The sequence below is a fragment of the Manacus candei genome, unplaced genomic scaffold, assembly GCF_025592945.1.
Source record: "Manacus candei isolate 608988 ecotype Guabito, Panama unplaced genomic scaffold, ASM2559294v1 h1tg000046l, whole genome shotgun sequence".
NCBI lineage: Eukaryota > Metazoa > Chordata > Aves > Passeriformes > Pipridae > Manacus > Manacus candei.
The window spans coordinates 993,191-1,007,640 of record NW_026138094.1 but is presented as its reverse complement, the minus strand read 5'-3'; the positions used below and the strand labels follow the sequence as shown (position 1 = coordinate 1,007,640).

The window sequence follows — 14,450 nt, the reverse complement described above, 5'->3', positions numbered from 1 at the left end:
GTGTGAGGCGAAGCAGCACCAATGAGCAGCTGCTCCACCACGGGCAGACGATGCTACTCACGACTACAAGGTGGTTTCTCCTGCGTGCAAACCAGAAACATCTCCCAAGCACCCTTAGATGAATTATTAGCACTGTTACAGCTGCCCCCTGGATAATATGGACTTTCTTGCCTCTGTTTGCTCTTGGAGCTCTGTGCTGGTATGGGACAGGAGTTACCTTTTTCAGGAGGAACTCATCCATGCTCTTCAGGTCGCCGGCGCTGGTTATGATCTGCAGGGAGTCGTTCTGCCACTGCACAGGCTCCAGGGCCACGTTGCTGATCTTGACGCTGCGCTTGCGTTTCACTTTGGGAGAGGGTTCCTTGTTCTCCTTAAACTCCCGCCGGTAGATCCCGGACAGCTCCGGACTCCGCGGGGGGGTCAGGTGGTGCGGACCCAACTCTACAGGTGATAAATGAAAACAGGGAAAGAAAGAGATTGAGGAGCAGATGAAAAATAATTGTGCCACTAAACCAGGGAGACGGGCATCGCAATAAGCCTGCGGAGGAGAACAGCCCTGGGTGGTACTCACAGGAAGATTAAATGTCACTTCTCCTTTGGTTATTTCCTCCCTCCAGAGAGGAAACATCTGTCCATGTCCAGATGGTGGGCAGGAGGATTAGTGACATGGAATTCCTCGAGATCTGTTATGGATCCCACCCTCTAACCTACTTGCCATCCATGAATTGAGACGTGAACCAGCATGGCCATTTCCCAACACAGTTTCCCTGCTCCTTCCAACACTGGCATCGTGTTCTGCCCCCACTTACCTTCTCCAAGCTGCAAGCCAGGAAACACCTCCCTGCCAGGGGCTTCCTGCTCTGCATAGAGCTCCAGCAGCTCTGACTGGGTAGCGAGCTTCTCCCGGGCGGTCTTCTTTTCCCCCTGCTTTCCCTTCACCCAGAACCTCATCTTGGCTCGCTGGGGCCTGCAAATAAGTTGTGGAAAGAGGAACTGCCTTAACTAGGAAAATGTCCTTCTACCCAAAACAACCCCAATCTCCTGGACCCTCCTGGTGTTTGAGGAGGAGTTAAATCCACATGACTTCTACCAGGGAAACCTGGCTACTTGTCCTTAGCAAAGACAAGAAACTTCAGTGTCATGTGTGCAACTGGGTGGTTTGGGATGGGACATCTGGACCATGTCACCGAAACTTAATTGTGATGTGAGCCTGACACCTCTTTTAATTGGGCACGTCCATGGTCATGGGGTAAAAGGTGGGATGAGTAATTCGGGCTGGCTTTGGCAGGTGGAGCTCCGGAGGAGCCTGGATGGTTTGACAAGGTCATGGCAAGCAGGAAGGACACGGGATGGACTTATTTGCCATCTCCAGTCATGTTTCCTACCTCCCATCTGGAGTGAGGCTCTTCTGGGTGGCCGCCAGCTTCCCGATCTCCCCCTGGGACATGGTTTTGTGCAGTTTGGTCTGGCCTTCCCCAGAGGCGAATCGCTGCACCGTCTGTAACGATTCCAAGCATGAAGCCTTTAGAAACAAGACAGTTCTTGGGATGACTTCTTTCCCTAGCAAAAACTAGATATTTCACCTGTTACACCTTTATTTCTATTTGCCCACAGGTGAAAACCTACAGTCCTGGTGAACCAGCTGCCACTAAAGAAATAGTTTGATGAGTCCTAAAAAAAACAGGTGTTTCCTTTGCTCCAACTCTACATCGAGGTCCAACCTTCTTTCTCCGTGAGCAATCAGTGATGAAAATCAGTTTGCACCAAGCCACGGGTCGTTATTGCTCAGCCTGCACAACTGCTCCATCATCTTGATCTGGACATCCCAGCTCTCCATCCCAGAAGGGTCATGTTAAGCCATGATGAAGTGATTTGTGGTGTTCCCAGCCTCAAAGGAACCTTCAACCAGCTGGATTTGTCCCAGCAGAGCTTCCAACTCTTGTTGAGTACTTTACAGAAAAAGAAGACCAAAGTCTTTGTGCCCAGGACACGTCAAAATTAACCCTTTAAATTATGAATTTTTTCATATGTAATAGAAAATATCTTCACTTTTGTGACCACTTAAAATGCCCTTGGATCATTTTTTAAGGGTGAAATGAATTTGCAATAATTCAACCTAACAGGATCCCATGAAGTAGCCCAGAAAAAGGCTCGTCATATTTAAAAAATACATCAATTTTTGTTCTATTTTTCAATTGCAGCTGTGATTTCGGAACTGTACTCCTGGAGGAGAGACTTGCAGCATGAGGAAAGGAGGGAATCAGGTTGTATGGATGGATTTGGGAGATGATGGTCAAATAGCTCCTGTAGTTTTCCCATCACCTCAATGTTTCAGCTGAACTCGCTGTGCTTTAAGGCATTTTTCTTCTATTAAAAATATTTTAAATAGAATTTTATAAAAAATGGGCTGCAGGGGAGTCGCATTTACCATATTTACTCCTCTTAAATGTTCTATTTTCCCCCCTTGGACTAACCTTTCTGCGAGCCAGGAGATGGCAGCACATAAGGCAAAATAATCACTGGGAAGTCAGAAACTGCCTAAACCAATAAAGGAATTTTTGTTCCTGCCAGTCCTACATTTAGGTGATGCTCACACATAAATTGGGGATGGACACTGGGAAAAACATCATCTCGAACCCCATAAAAGTGATCTCCATCCAGCCCAAACTTACTACTTGTTTTAAAAATTATCTATTAAAATATTTACCCCCACAATACAGTTTTGCTCTTGAGTAATTTCAACCTTTTGAATTTCCAGCTTTAGAAAATTAGGACTAAAATGCATTTTTGGTGTGAGATCCTTCTGGTTGAGAGACTTTGCCAAGGAGAAAGTCCTTGCTTGGATGGGAAACCTTCTCAGATGTCAAGATGAGCCTCTGCACAAGAAAATCCCCAGCTGGGGAACACTACAAAGCATCAGGAGGGCAAATGGCAATAACTGGGGGTCTGGAGTTGACTCCTGGATGAAGAGGGGACCAAATACTTTCCCTCTGAAAGAGCAACCTGTGTTTTGCCCATCCCTGAGGTAACTGTGGCCAAGTGACCCATCCTGGTGGCACGGAAGAGCTTCCTGAAGCTCAGTGATCCCTTTGGATGGCTTAGGACAAGAGATCTTTCCTTGCTGGCTCTTCAGCCATGCTTGGGATCAAGTGGTGACAGATACTTGGACTGATGTTTATCAACTCATGGCTTCAGTGTGGAGGGTGGAGCAAAGTGAGCAGTTTGTTATCCAGGCCCCTCTCCCTGAGAGCCTCTGCCAAAGGAGGATGTTTTCAGAGGGTATTTCTGGTGTGGTTCCTCTGGCCAGGCTTTCCATTTATCTGCTGCAGGAAAGCTCTCCAGGCTTAGGTGCCAAACACAAGGGGTGTAGATACATGCTGAACACAGCCAGGAGCTGCTCCTTCCACTCAGATGTGTCTCACCACAAGGCAGGTTAATCAGCAGCTATTCACCAGCCAAAAAACCTGAGCAACCCTTGAATTTTGGTCATCAGGAAGACTCTCAGCCTTAAAGGCACCTTGGAATCAACTGGACCTGCAGCAGCCACCTCATGTACTGGTGCACCTTGGCTTTCAGCTCTGGCTGCAGATGCTCTTGGTGTTTGCTGCTCTGGGATACCCCAGACGTGGGTCAGGAGCATCGGTTTCCAGTGGAACTCTACTCACCACCTGGGACACACAGTCAGTGTGACTTGATGGTCAAGAAAAAAATAGGCAAAACAGGCAGTTCAGGCCAGTGCAGCTGGTGAGCCATCACATGCTCAGCTTCACGAGGTCGCACGCGATCTCTCTTTCATCCTCCAGCAGCTCTCGGCCACTGAGCAGGACATTAAAGAGGCTTTTTTGGAAAGTCATAGCTGAGGGCAGGAGCTGTCTGAAGGAGCTATTGATTCCCACAGGAATGGGCCCGCACACGGCAGCCTGAGTTGTCTTCATGTGACCATCACAAGACACAACGGATGTGTCTGCACAGACATCGACCTCCTTGAGTTTGTACCCAACCCAACATGCCCCAATGTTGCTGTTATCACAGGCTGCCCCACCACCTGCAACACCCCACTGGGCTCTGCTGATAAATACAGATAAACAGTCCCTAAATTTTGTTACTTGTGATGATCCTGACCCAGAAAAGCCACAAGGCCAAGGGCTGGTCCCAAACCTGCAATACAGAAGACAGATGGAAACACTGGACACATTGTCAGGACACACAGACGGAGGGGAGCGTGGAGCACACGACTGCACGGGCAGCACTGGCTACAAAGCAGAACTGAACCACACGAGGGGGGAAAGTGCTGCCCACCAGTTAGAGCCAGAGATGGAGAGCAGTGGAGAAGAGGGACACAGGAGAGACAAGAGAGAGTTGGCACCTACTACTACTCGCATGCGGTGAGAGCTGTTAAACCAGGTGAGCAGAGTCCCAAGGAGCACTTCCGAAGAGTGCACACGAGCCAGGATGCTCCCAAGGATGGAGCTTGCCAAGCGCCAGCCCAGCACCTTCTGCATCCCAGTGGGAATGACTCCTACAGCTAAAATTCCCCTTTGTATGTGGGTAGCTCCAGGAGCACAGCACAGTACTCTGGGGACAGCACTGCCCCTGCTGGGCTATGGCACCTGGGGACATGGTTTGGTGCTGGGTTAATATTTAGATTCAATGATCTCAGAGGTCTTTTCCAACCTAAATGATTCTGTGATTCTATATAAAAAAATACATTTTACTACATAAAATCCTCCTTTTCCCAATCCACGAGCAGGAAGATGTACAAAGATGCAGCCAAGCAATCTCAGTTCATAGACCTGCACCTTTCAGTTATGTTTTGAGTACTCCTGTCTCAAAACTCCTGGAAATATATAAAAAAATCCATGGAATTTGCAAATCTCTGCCCTCCTCCAGCAAGGAAATTATCCTGGGAAAACTTAACCTTTATAATAAAAACTCCTGAAAGAAAAGTCATGAAAAGCCACCCTTGGCCACCTGCCTTTCTTGGAAAAGCAGATTTTAGGATTGCATGGGATGTTTGCCGGAGCAGCTGCAGCAGAGGAACAAGGCAGCTCTACCCAGTGCTCCCCCTGAGCTCTCACAGCAGGAGATTATTCCTGGTGTTTATCCACACTTCTATGGGAACATCTCCAGCACTTCAGGAAAACAAAACCCTGAGTGGGTTGCAGGCTGTTGGCCTCTTCTACTCCTGAACCTTTCGGTTTGTGATTTTCCAAAAGCAGCTTATGCGGGTTGGGGATTAAGCCTGAGATGCAAATGCTCCACAGCACAGGCTCATGTAGGACCTGCCAAGGGACAACCGTCACTGTGCTTGAAAAAAAACCACTCAGGTTGTTTGGTTTTGTTTTAAACCCCCTGTTTCATCCTCACTCTATTTTTATTGCCCACGCTCCTTGGTTTTGCTTTCTCTAAGACACTGTGTGTCAGCATCGCTCCAGTAGCTGAGGACTGAATAATCGTTGGATAAAAAACCCAAAGTAAAAGGGGGTTCAGGATTTATGTAATTGTCTTTGTTGTCTGCTGCTTTTTGGGCAATATTTACTTTCATTTGTTCTATAGATGTGTGTAGACCATTTTTAAATCAAAAGGTTCCAAGGGGAACTTTGCTATTGAGGTTATAGCCCCCAGAAACAGATAGCTGTGCAATACAAGTTGTAATGCTCCAGAAAACCTATGGAAAATGTGATGGATATCGAATCAAGCCAGAAAACATCCCCAGGGCCAAGTAATACAGCTTGGATAGAGCTCTGAGCACCCTGGTCTAGTGGAAGGTGTCTTTGCCCACAGCAGGAGGTTGGAACAACATGGGCTTTAAAGTCCCTTCCAACCCATGCTATTCTTTGATTCTATGGTTTTGCCTCTGTTTCAGCTGTGTTTACCCATCTACAGCATCCTTGGGAGTGGGAAAAGAAGCAGTGGAGGGATCAGTGCAGCTAAGGTTAGCAAAGAGAGGCTCCCGCAGCTCCACTTGTTCTCTGGGTTTCATCTCCCCCACCACATTGGAGAAATTACCATTTCGGAGTCACTGTACCAGGCCTGCCCCAGCCGGGCCGCAGGCACCGCCTCGGGGTCAGGAGGTTGCTCAGAGGAGAGAAGGAACTCAAAACTGCCATCGTAATCATCTTCCTCCGTGTCCCCCTCCCCATCAGCAAAAGTACCTCTAGTCAAGAAATCGGAGCGCGTCCGCGCCATGCGGGCTTTCTTTTTATGGCTCGGTCTGGGAACCTGCTTGACCAGAGGATAAAACAAAACAAAACGAGAAGAAGGGTTTTAAAACAAAAAGGAGATTCTACTCACATCGCCCTAAGACATCTCTGAGTGGCACTGCGCCCTGCGGAGGGGATGTGATATTATGTCCGGGGGAGAAAAGCGAAGGACCAGGAAAAACAAAAACCAGGACAGGACAGTGGAAATGGACAATCATGGGTGTTACTCAAATGGATGTTAAACCAAACCAAGACAAGATGGCGTTGGACAGTGTTTGCCATCAGCACCATGGGATCCTTTCATCCAGAGCTGCTACAAATTAATCCTCCAGGGCTTTTTAATTAAGACAAGGTGAGAAAGCTGCCGTGCTGTCATATCCCCCTTCCCTGCCTATGCCTTGTGCTTCAGAGTTCACTTCTTTGAAGTTTTTGAGGGAACACTGGCAGAATAAGTTATTTTTCCCCCTTTTCAATGAAAATAGAAAATAAACAAGTCCCAACTCACCTCTCCTCTGCCAGACCCCGGCATTTTGAACGGCTTCCGTGCTAGCTCCCCCTTGGAAAGGCATTGATGGTTTGCTTCTCTGCTGAGACACAACAGAACAGGGATGTTCCATCTCCTCCCAAAAGCCTTTCCACAAGTGCCCAGCCCAAGCAGTCAAGAACAAATTGCAAGTCTGAGGTCATGGGATTTTGGAATTGCTTGGAATTCTTCAGGATTTGAGTTAATACCAAAGTACGAGAAGTTACAACTTTCTGCCTGTCACCTTTATCCATCAAGGTGGTTATGGGTGACACCTTTGCACTTTGGGATTCTCAAATGTGATGGTTCTGTCGCAGAATAAAAAGTAAAACGCAGGAATTTTTTTTCCTGTTGCTTGTTCTGCGCATGAACCCGGAAAAGAAATTTTAAACAGGAATCTTCTGCCAGAGCATCAGCACAGAAACCATAAGACCACTACGCTTGGAGGTACCTTGAGTTCCCACCAGTTATTAACTGGGAGCTTTGGCCTTGGAAAGGGTGCAGCAGGATTTGGGGGGGAGGGGAAGCTTTATTTTTTTTGAGCTAAATGGCCAAAACCACCCCAAAATTAGGCAAGGCACCTTAAGCAGCTCACTGTTAAGCAACACGATGGAGCTGAGTGACTGTTAAGCCCATTACATGTGTAATTAACTACATGTGTGAGCCACACATTCCCAAAAGCGCGTTTGCATCCCAAACTCTCTCCAGAGAGTTGCTGCATTTTAATCTGCAATGGTCAGATGGTCCACATGGCTTTGCTGGATGTGTTAATTATATGGGAAATGAGGAAAACCCTGACATTTTTTGCCTCATTGAGTTATTTCTACTCTGACCACTCAAAAATCCTAAGAATTTTTTCATCATTTTTCACCTTTGAGAAATGAACCCCTCTCACCCTTCATCCAGGGCAAAAGGAAGAGTATTAGGCCTCTTTATTGACTCCCTTCTCCTGCTGATGTCCATAATTATCTTCCCTGGCTTACATAATGCCATAAGAGACTGAGAAATTGTATTTTCAGCTCTTTTCCCCTTTCCTCTGACCTTTGCCTGCCTGTTGCTAGAAGATCAAGAATCACCAAATATCCTGAATCGGAAAGGACCCACAAGGATCATCGAGTCCAACTCTTAAGTCAGTGGCCCCCACAGGGATCAACTCCCCAACCTTGGCATTATTAGCACTGTGCTCTAATCAACTGAGCTAAGCTCAAACCCGTCTTTGTTTCACTACAGGTTTTGTACAATCTCCAGAAACAAAGTTCTGGACCATTTGTAGAAAAAAAGTCCCTGACAGAAGAAAAAGCCTATGGGGAAAGCCCAGGAGAAAACCCACTCTCTTTTTACTCACTGGAGGCCGAAGGGATTGTCTTTTGGTGTGAAGAACATGGGGCTTGACCTCGTCTCCTCAGCGGCCTGGTTGGGCAGCCGAGGTTGCCGGAGGCGCTCTGTCCTTGAGAAGTGGCTGCCCGGGTGGTCCCTGGGGTCCAGAGCTGGTTTGGAATGGCTTCGGGGTTCCAGGCCTTCTCTGCGCTCTATGAACATGCTGACAGGCCGGTCTTTGGGGGCACTGTGGGCTGGAGAGCTCCCCCTGGTCCCAACGGTGAGCCCTTTGATGTCCACCGTAGAGGTTGGAGTCACGCCGGGGGTGGGGTTGTGCTCCCCTCTGCTCTGGGGGTGCAGGATGAGGACTGACTGTGGCCGGCTGTCCAGTTTTTTGGTTGGTTTGAGGGAGGGGTCCTTCATTCTGCTCTGCTCAGTCCTCTGCAAAGCCTCCACCCTCCCTTGCTGCTCAAAGGCTTTGCGTTGTCTCTCCAGAATTTCCTTCTGCTGACGGATCTGTTCCATCATCTCCCTCTCGTTTTGCAGCTGAAGCTGCTTCTGCCGTTCCTCCTTCTCCACATTCAGCTTTTCTAGTCTCTTGATGACAGAGTCTGGAGAAAGGGCCTGTGTTGCTGTCACTGTCCCACGTTCTTCTCTCTTGATAGAGGGTTTCTCCTCTTCCTTCTCTCCCAAGGCTTTGCCCTGGCCTGGCTCAGAGTCCTTCCTGACCTCAGAGAACGTAACTGTCCTCTCCTCTCTTTCCACTGCTTTATTCCTCAGGTTATTCTCCATCAGCTTCACCTTCATGTTGTTTTGTGGTGGAACATAGAAAGTAGGGAGGTTGCTGGAAAGGAGGGATTCTCTTGGGTGCGCCTTTAGAACATTCTGGGGGTCACCAGCCCCCTGTTCTTTCACAGGGAGGTTATCAGGCAGCTCCAGGTCTGAAGGCATCTGTCTGCAGCCAGGCAAATTGCTGTTCCCATCTGCTGCACAGAAAGCCTTCTCCTGCAGGAGAGCCTGGGGACTGCTGGGCAGGGAGTCCATGGGAAACGACTGCACTTCGTGCTCGTCTAAGACTAAGGAAACAAGTTTATTACTTGGGGTATCTTCACAGCTTAACAGCTCAAAGCTCCCTTGAGAGCTCTCGCTCTCGGGGGTTCCCTGAGGGGAATGAAGTGCCTCAGACACAAGCTCAGTGGACCAGCGTCGCTCTTCTGAGGGCGACAGCCCGCCCGTGGAGCGGACCTTGAGCAGCTCCAAGCTAAACTTTGCCTGTTCCAGCTCACGCATCCGCCGGCTTTCTCTCTTTGCACGAACCACTTTTTTCTGGTTGAGATCCTCCAGTGACTTGGGTCTCTCTCTCACGACAACCTCCTCTTCAGTGTCCATCCCACTCTGGCTACTGGCTCTCTCATGCCTTTTGTACAGGGAAGTATCCAGTGGGTCCATGTGGTTCACCTGATTATTCTCCATCAGTGATTTATGTTGCTCTATAGCTCTCACTCGCTCTTCAAACGAGCTGTCCTCCCACTTGGATGGGTCAGAGCCCTTAATTTCCAACACATCATCTGCCTCCAGTCCATCCTCTTCTCTCCCTGACAGGCCGTTCTCCAGTTGCAGCTCTTTTAAGCGCTGCTCTTTCAGAGCTCTAAACCTGTAAGAAAGCAGAAAAACAAGATATTGCACCCCTGTGCCCACTCATGACCCTTCAAGGTACTGCACCACTGGCACCTCATCACCACCACCATCACCACCTCACCACCATCAGCATCTCTAACAACCCTCCTCACACATATGGTGTGAGGCAATGGGAGGGCACGCTTGGTTTTCTCCCTTCTCTTCTGCCATCTCTGTACCCAAGGACTGCCCCAATGCACCTGGAAGCTCCCCTCGTGCCCACAGCAGCAGCTCCAGCCTCCATCCCTGGTCTAGCTCCTTTGTAAGCTGTCGGAGCCACAAAAGTTTAACCCATCGCACCCCCTTGGCTTCTCCATCTTTGCCATCCTGCCTGGGCTGCCTCTGGAACAACCAGCAGGTACTTGCACTCGGTGCCAAGAGCTCTTTGCAGCTCCCAAATCTTCCACGCTAGGTCAAGGTGCTTCACACTTTGCAGGTAGCACCTTCAGAGAGGGAATCATGACCTGTCCTGTGGCCAGGGAGCCCAGGCATGGTTGGAAACCCTGTTCCCTCCAGTATCTCTTGTCCTTGTGAGCCAGCGCAGCAACCAGATCGGTGAGGCAATCTGAGTTAAAAATAGGCTACTTAAACTGGTGCTGCTGCCAAGGGAAAAAAAAAAACCCTCATGAGTATTTATGGCCTTGGCTTTGCACTGCCTACGTGCTTCAACCTGAAATAGGCTCTGCTTATTCCAAGGGCAGGATGTGCAGCTAAATAAACTCCTTTGTTAGAAAGCATGGAGCGAAGGGCTGGTGCAGGTGGGGAGAGGGTCACAGGTGCCAGGAGGGGACACAGGCTCTGCAAGTCACCGCAGTGCCCTGATTCACATCAACTCCCTCCCTCCCCAGTGAGCATCACCACAAAACATACTCTGGACTAACTGAGGCGTTACCTTTGCCGTGCCAAATATCCCCGGCACGCTGCCTGCAAGCAGACGGCTTTGGTCCTGCTGGCTGTGTACATCTGCCGGGCACGGTGGCCTCGCCAGGCTGCCTGGATGCTGGTGGCCGCGGTGTGCCGGCGCCGGCGGTGCTCCCGCCAGCAGCTCTGGATGAGATGGGCTGCAAACTGCATCTGCAGGAACCGCCGCCGCTCCACGAAGCCACGCCAGTGGGTCTGGAGTACGACAGCGGCTTTGTCGAGGAGCAGAGGGTCCGGGGATGGTTCGCCTTGTTTTCGGCTCTGGTAGCTCCGCCAAAACCTCTGCAAATACAGTGGGTGGTTCCTTGTAACGGGTGTTCATGGAATCCCAGAATATACTGAGTTGGAAGGGACCCACAAAGATCATCAAGTCCAGCTCCTGGCCCTGCACAGGACCATCCCCAACAGTCACCAGTACCTGAGAGGATCATCCAGATGCTCCTTGAGCTCTGGCAGCCTTGGTGCTGTGCCCACGGCCCTGGGGAGCCTGTTCAGCGCCCAACAACCCTCTGGGGGAAGAACCTTTCCCTGAGATCCAACCTAACCCTGCCCTGACACAACTTCAGGCCATTCCCTTGGGTCCTGTCACTGGTCACCACTGAGAAGAGATCAGTGCCTGCCCCTGCTCTTCCTCTCACAAGGAAGCTGTAACTACAATGAAGTCTTCCCTCAGTCTCCTCCTCTCCAGCCTGAACAGACCAAGTGCCATCAGTGTCCTCACATTGCTTCCCCTCAAGGCCCTTCACCATCTTCACTGCCCTCCTTTGGACACTCTCCAATAGCTCAATATCTTTCTTAGATTGGGGTGCCCAAAACTGCCACAATATTCCAGGTGAGGCCGCCCCAGGTCAGAGCAGAGCGGGACAATCCCCTTTCTCACTTGGCCACCGATGCTGGGCCTGATGCCCCCTCGGGTACAGCTGGCCCTCCTGGCTGCCATGGCACTGCTGACTCAGATTCAACGTTGTGTGGGGACCTGCCTTCATGCAACCCTTCCAGGTCTGTCTCCCCCATTCCCAACTTATTGTGGCAATAGGAGTCAAATCCTGATGGGAAGCTCCTTCCTTGGAGAGGGGACCTGGTTTTACCCATCGGCTCCATCTGTAGGATTCAGGGGGTTTTAACTTGCCATGGAACCCAGCACCATGACCCACCTGTATGGTGATGGTGGCATTCCGTAGGCTCAGGAACTGCCTCCTGCAGATGAGGCTGCGGAACCAGCGCTGCAGGAGCGTGATCCGCCGCAGCACCTCCTGGTGCAGCAGGTCCTGCAGAAGCTGCCGCTCCCGCTCCTTCATGAAAACCTGGCCAAAACAAACCCAAAAAACACACTAGCACAGAAAGCTTCCTAGCCCACGAGCCAAGTGATTTAATCCTCCTGGTTTCTGTGTCCTGGATGCCCCAGGGAAAGTTGGGAGCTGATTTTTGTGAAGCCACTCCTAATGGGTTTCTGCAGTTTCATCGGCAGCCTGTGACTGTCCAAGCTCTGAATCACAGAGTCTCTGTTTTCCTATCAGGGGAGGCAAAAATCACAGAATCCCAGAATATGCTGAGATGGAAGGGACCCACAAGGATCACCAAGTCCAGCCCTCAGCCCTGCACAGGACCATCCCCAACAGTCACACCCTGTGCCCCAGAGGATCATCCAAATGCTCCTTGAGCTCTGGCAGCCTTGGTGCTGTGCCCACTGCCCTGGGGAGTCTGTTTAGAGCCTGACCACCCCCTGGGGGAAGAACCTTTTCCTGAGATCCAACCTAACCCTGCCCTGACACAACTTCAGGACATTCGCTCAGGTCCTGTCACTGGTCACCACAGAGAAAGGATGACAACCATCGAATCGAGCTGTGTCTACACACAGACAGAGTTTTTGGAGGCTGCCTCATTACAACCAGCAACACCAAACAATATTATTCCTTATTATTTTATGTTAATAACATCTAAAGTTTCATTTAGGCCATTGGCTTCTGGCAAACAGAGGAAAAATATCTGCAGTAACAGAACCATATATAAAGATGATAATTTAACACAGAGAAATGCAGGCAAATGTTATATCTGCATCTCTTAAAGGCTGAGCTGAGGGTGAACATTTACCATTGTTCTTCCAACTTGGTAATTGTCTGGATCGAGTTTTATCTTCCGGAAGAAATCATGGATATTGTGCTTAGATGGGCTGACTCCTTGCGGCAGAAGGACATGGAAATGGTCCACAAAATCCTGAGAAGGAAAAAAAGAAACACCAAGATTTGGTTAGGTGGGTCCTGCTGCATCCCTTTCTCCCATAAATAACATATTTGCTCCACTGGCCACATGAAATGGGATCTCTGGAGTGAGCACAAGGACAGAGAACATTTTACAGACTGGAGAACACCAGTTTCATCCATCATTTGTCGTTTGACAAGAAACACATCAAAGCAGGGACCCAGCAACATTCAATCAGTTTGCAGCGTGGGAGGAGAGGTTCTGAAGGAGCCATGGGGTCATCCCAAGAAAAAATGCTCTGAATCCTCAGCAAGGGCCTTTGTGGAAGGGGGTTACCAGCATCTGCAAAGCACCTCTGAGATGCTCCATCAGTTACTGCTGTGATGACTCAAAGAACAGAGGTGATATGAGAGGAGAGCTCCTTCCAAGTAAGACTGGGATCCCTGCTCCCAGCAAAAAATACTGAGCATTTTTCCTTTCCCAAGCAGCTGCTGTGCAGGACACGACACCCGCCCCAAAGCAGCCACCAGCAGGAAACAAATCAGCACCAGCCAAGCATGAAAGGACTGACATGTGCACAAAACCTGGCAAACACATGGAAAAGAAGAAAACAGGAAAAGCTGGATAACTCCTGAGAAGTTCAGAGGATGCCGATCCCCCTCCCGATGGGACGCAGCCAACACCGACACAACAGGGCAAACGCTGCTCCCAGGGACTCCAGATACAGAAGAGCACGTGCAAATTAGACACTTCTTTTGCAAAAAGGGACCCTACTTTGCAAAATATACTGGTTTTGCTCAAAACTCGGGATGCAGGAGGGATCAGAGCCCTCACTGAAGTCTGGAGCAGCTCATGGGGACCAGAACCGTCCCATGTGGACATCAGACATAGCCCTGCTGGGCTATAAATTAACTATCCTTATAAAAACGAGCCTGCAACACTCAGACAACTCTGCTAACGATGCTAAAGATGGTGAAAGTCAAAATCCCTTTGACTCAACCTGGAAGGAGTATTTGCAGCTGTATCCCGACTGGCGAATGCGGACGGTCTCCAGCATCCCCGTGTACCGCAGCTGCCGGAGCACCAGGCTGTCGTTGAACCGCAGGGGCAGCTGGAAGGGGAAAATCAAGCCAAGGATGAGCAAATATTTCCTTTCCCTGAAGCTTTGAAGTGTGTGGAGGGGTAAACGGGTTCAGCAGATGCAGCACATCTGCATGACACGCACGTTGGGAGGGAGGGAACGCAGGTCCCCAGGAACTGCACTAATCCCACTGGGATTGAATCCTGTTTGCTTCTGAGGCTTTCAAACAGTAACTGGATAAATAAAGCCATAAAGAAAATTTTTTGGATCCCCTGAATTGAATAAGACCCCTCAAGGGCACAGCTAATGGGTAAGATTTTGAGCAACTAAATAATCTCCAAGGCATAAAAATTCAGTTTTAAATGCCCGGGTAAAACTCTGAAGGATTAATCCTCAAACCATCCCTACTGTAACCTGCATTTTAAACTGAGGGTCCCTAATCCATGAGACAAATACCTAAAGTCAAATTCAAGAAATATGATGCCTTGTGGAGTCAGTTTGATCAGTGAATCTTGTTTTAAAAGGATCT

General features: G+C 49.5%; 1 protein-coding gene across 6 annotated transcripts in view; it reads right to left on the bottom strand.

Moving 5' to 3' along the window:
* Nucleotides 1-14,450, bottom strand: part of MYO9A (myosin IXA) — a 167,252-nt gene that overhangs the window by 15,564 nt on the left and 137,238 nt on the right. For 3 of the 6 annotated variants that reach the window (XM_051796356.1, XM_051796358.1, XM_051796359.1), the window contains 10 exons: nucleotides 13,841-13,951; nucleotides 12,733-12,855; nucleotides 11,796-11,945; nucleotides 10,613-10,923; nucleotides 8,072-9,697; nucleotides 6,709-6,790; nucleotides 6,010-6,222; nucleotides 1,386-1,498; nucleotides 810-967; nucleotides 218-441 (listed from right to left, as the gene is read on the bottom strand). In XM_051796356.1, the coding sequence (XP_051652316.1) occupies nucleotides 218-441; nucleotides 810-967; nucleotides 1,386-1,498; nucleotides 6,010-6,222; nucleotides 6,709-6,790; nucleotides 8,072-9,697; nucleotides 10,613-10,923; nucleotides 11,796-11,945; nucleotides 12,733-12,855; nucleotides 13,841-13,951 (3,111 nt within the window). The remainder of the gene's footprint in view (nucleotides 1-217; nucleotides 442-809; nucleotides 968-1,385; nucleotides 1,499-6,009; nucleotides 6,223-6,708; nucleotides 6,791-8,071; nucleotides 9,698-10,612; nucleotides 10,924-11,795; nucleotides 11,946-12,732; nucleotides 12,856-13,840; nucleotides 13,952-14,450) is intronic. The other 3 variants (XM_051796357.1, XM_051796360.1, XM_051796361.1) reach the window with 3 other exon arrangements.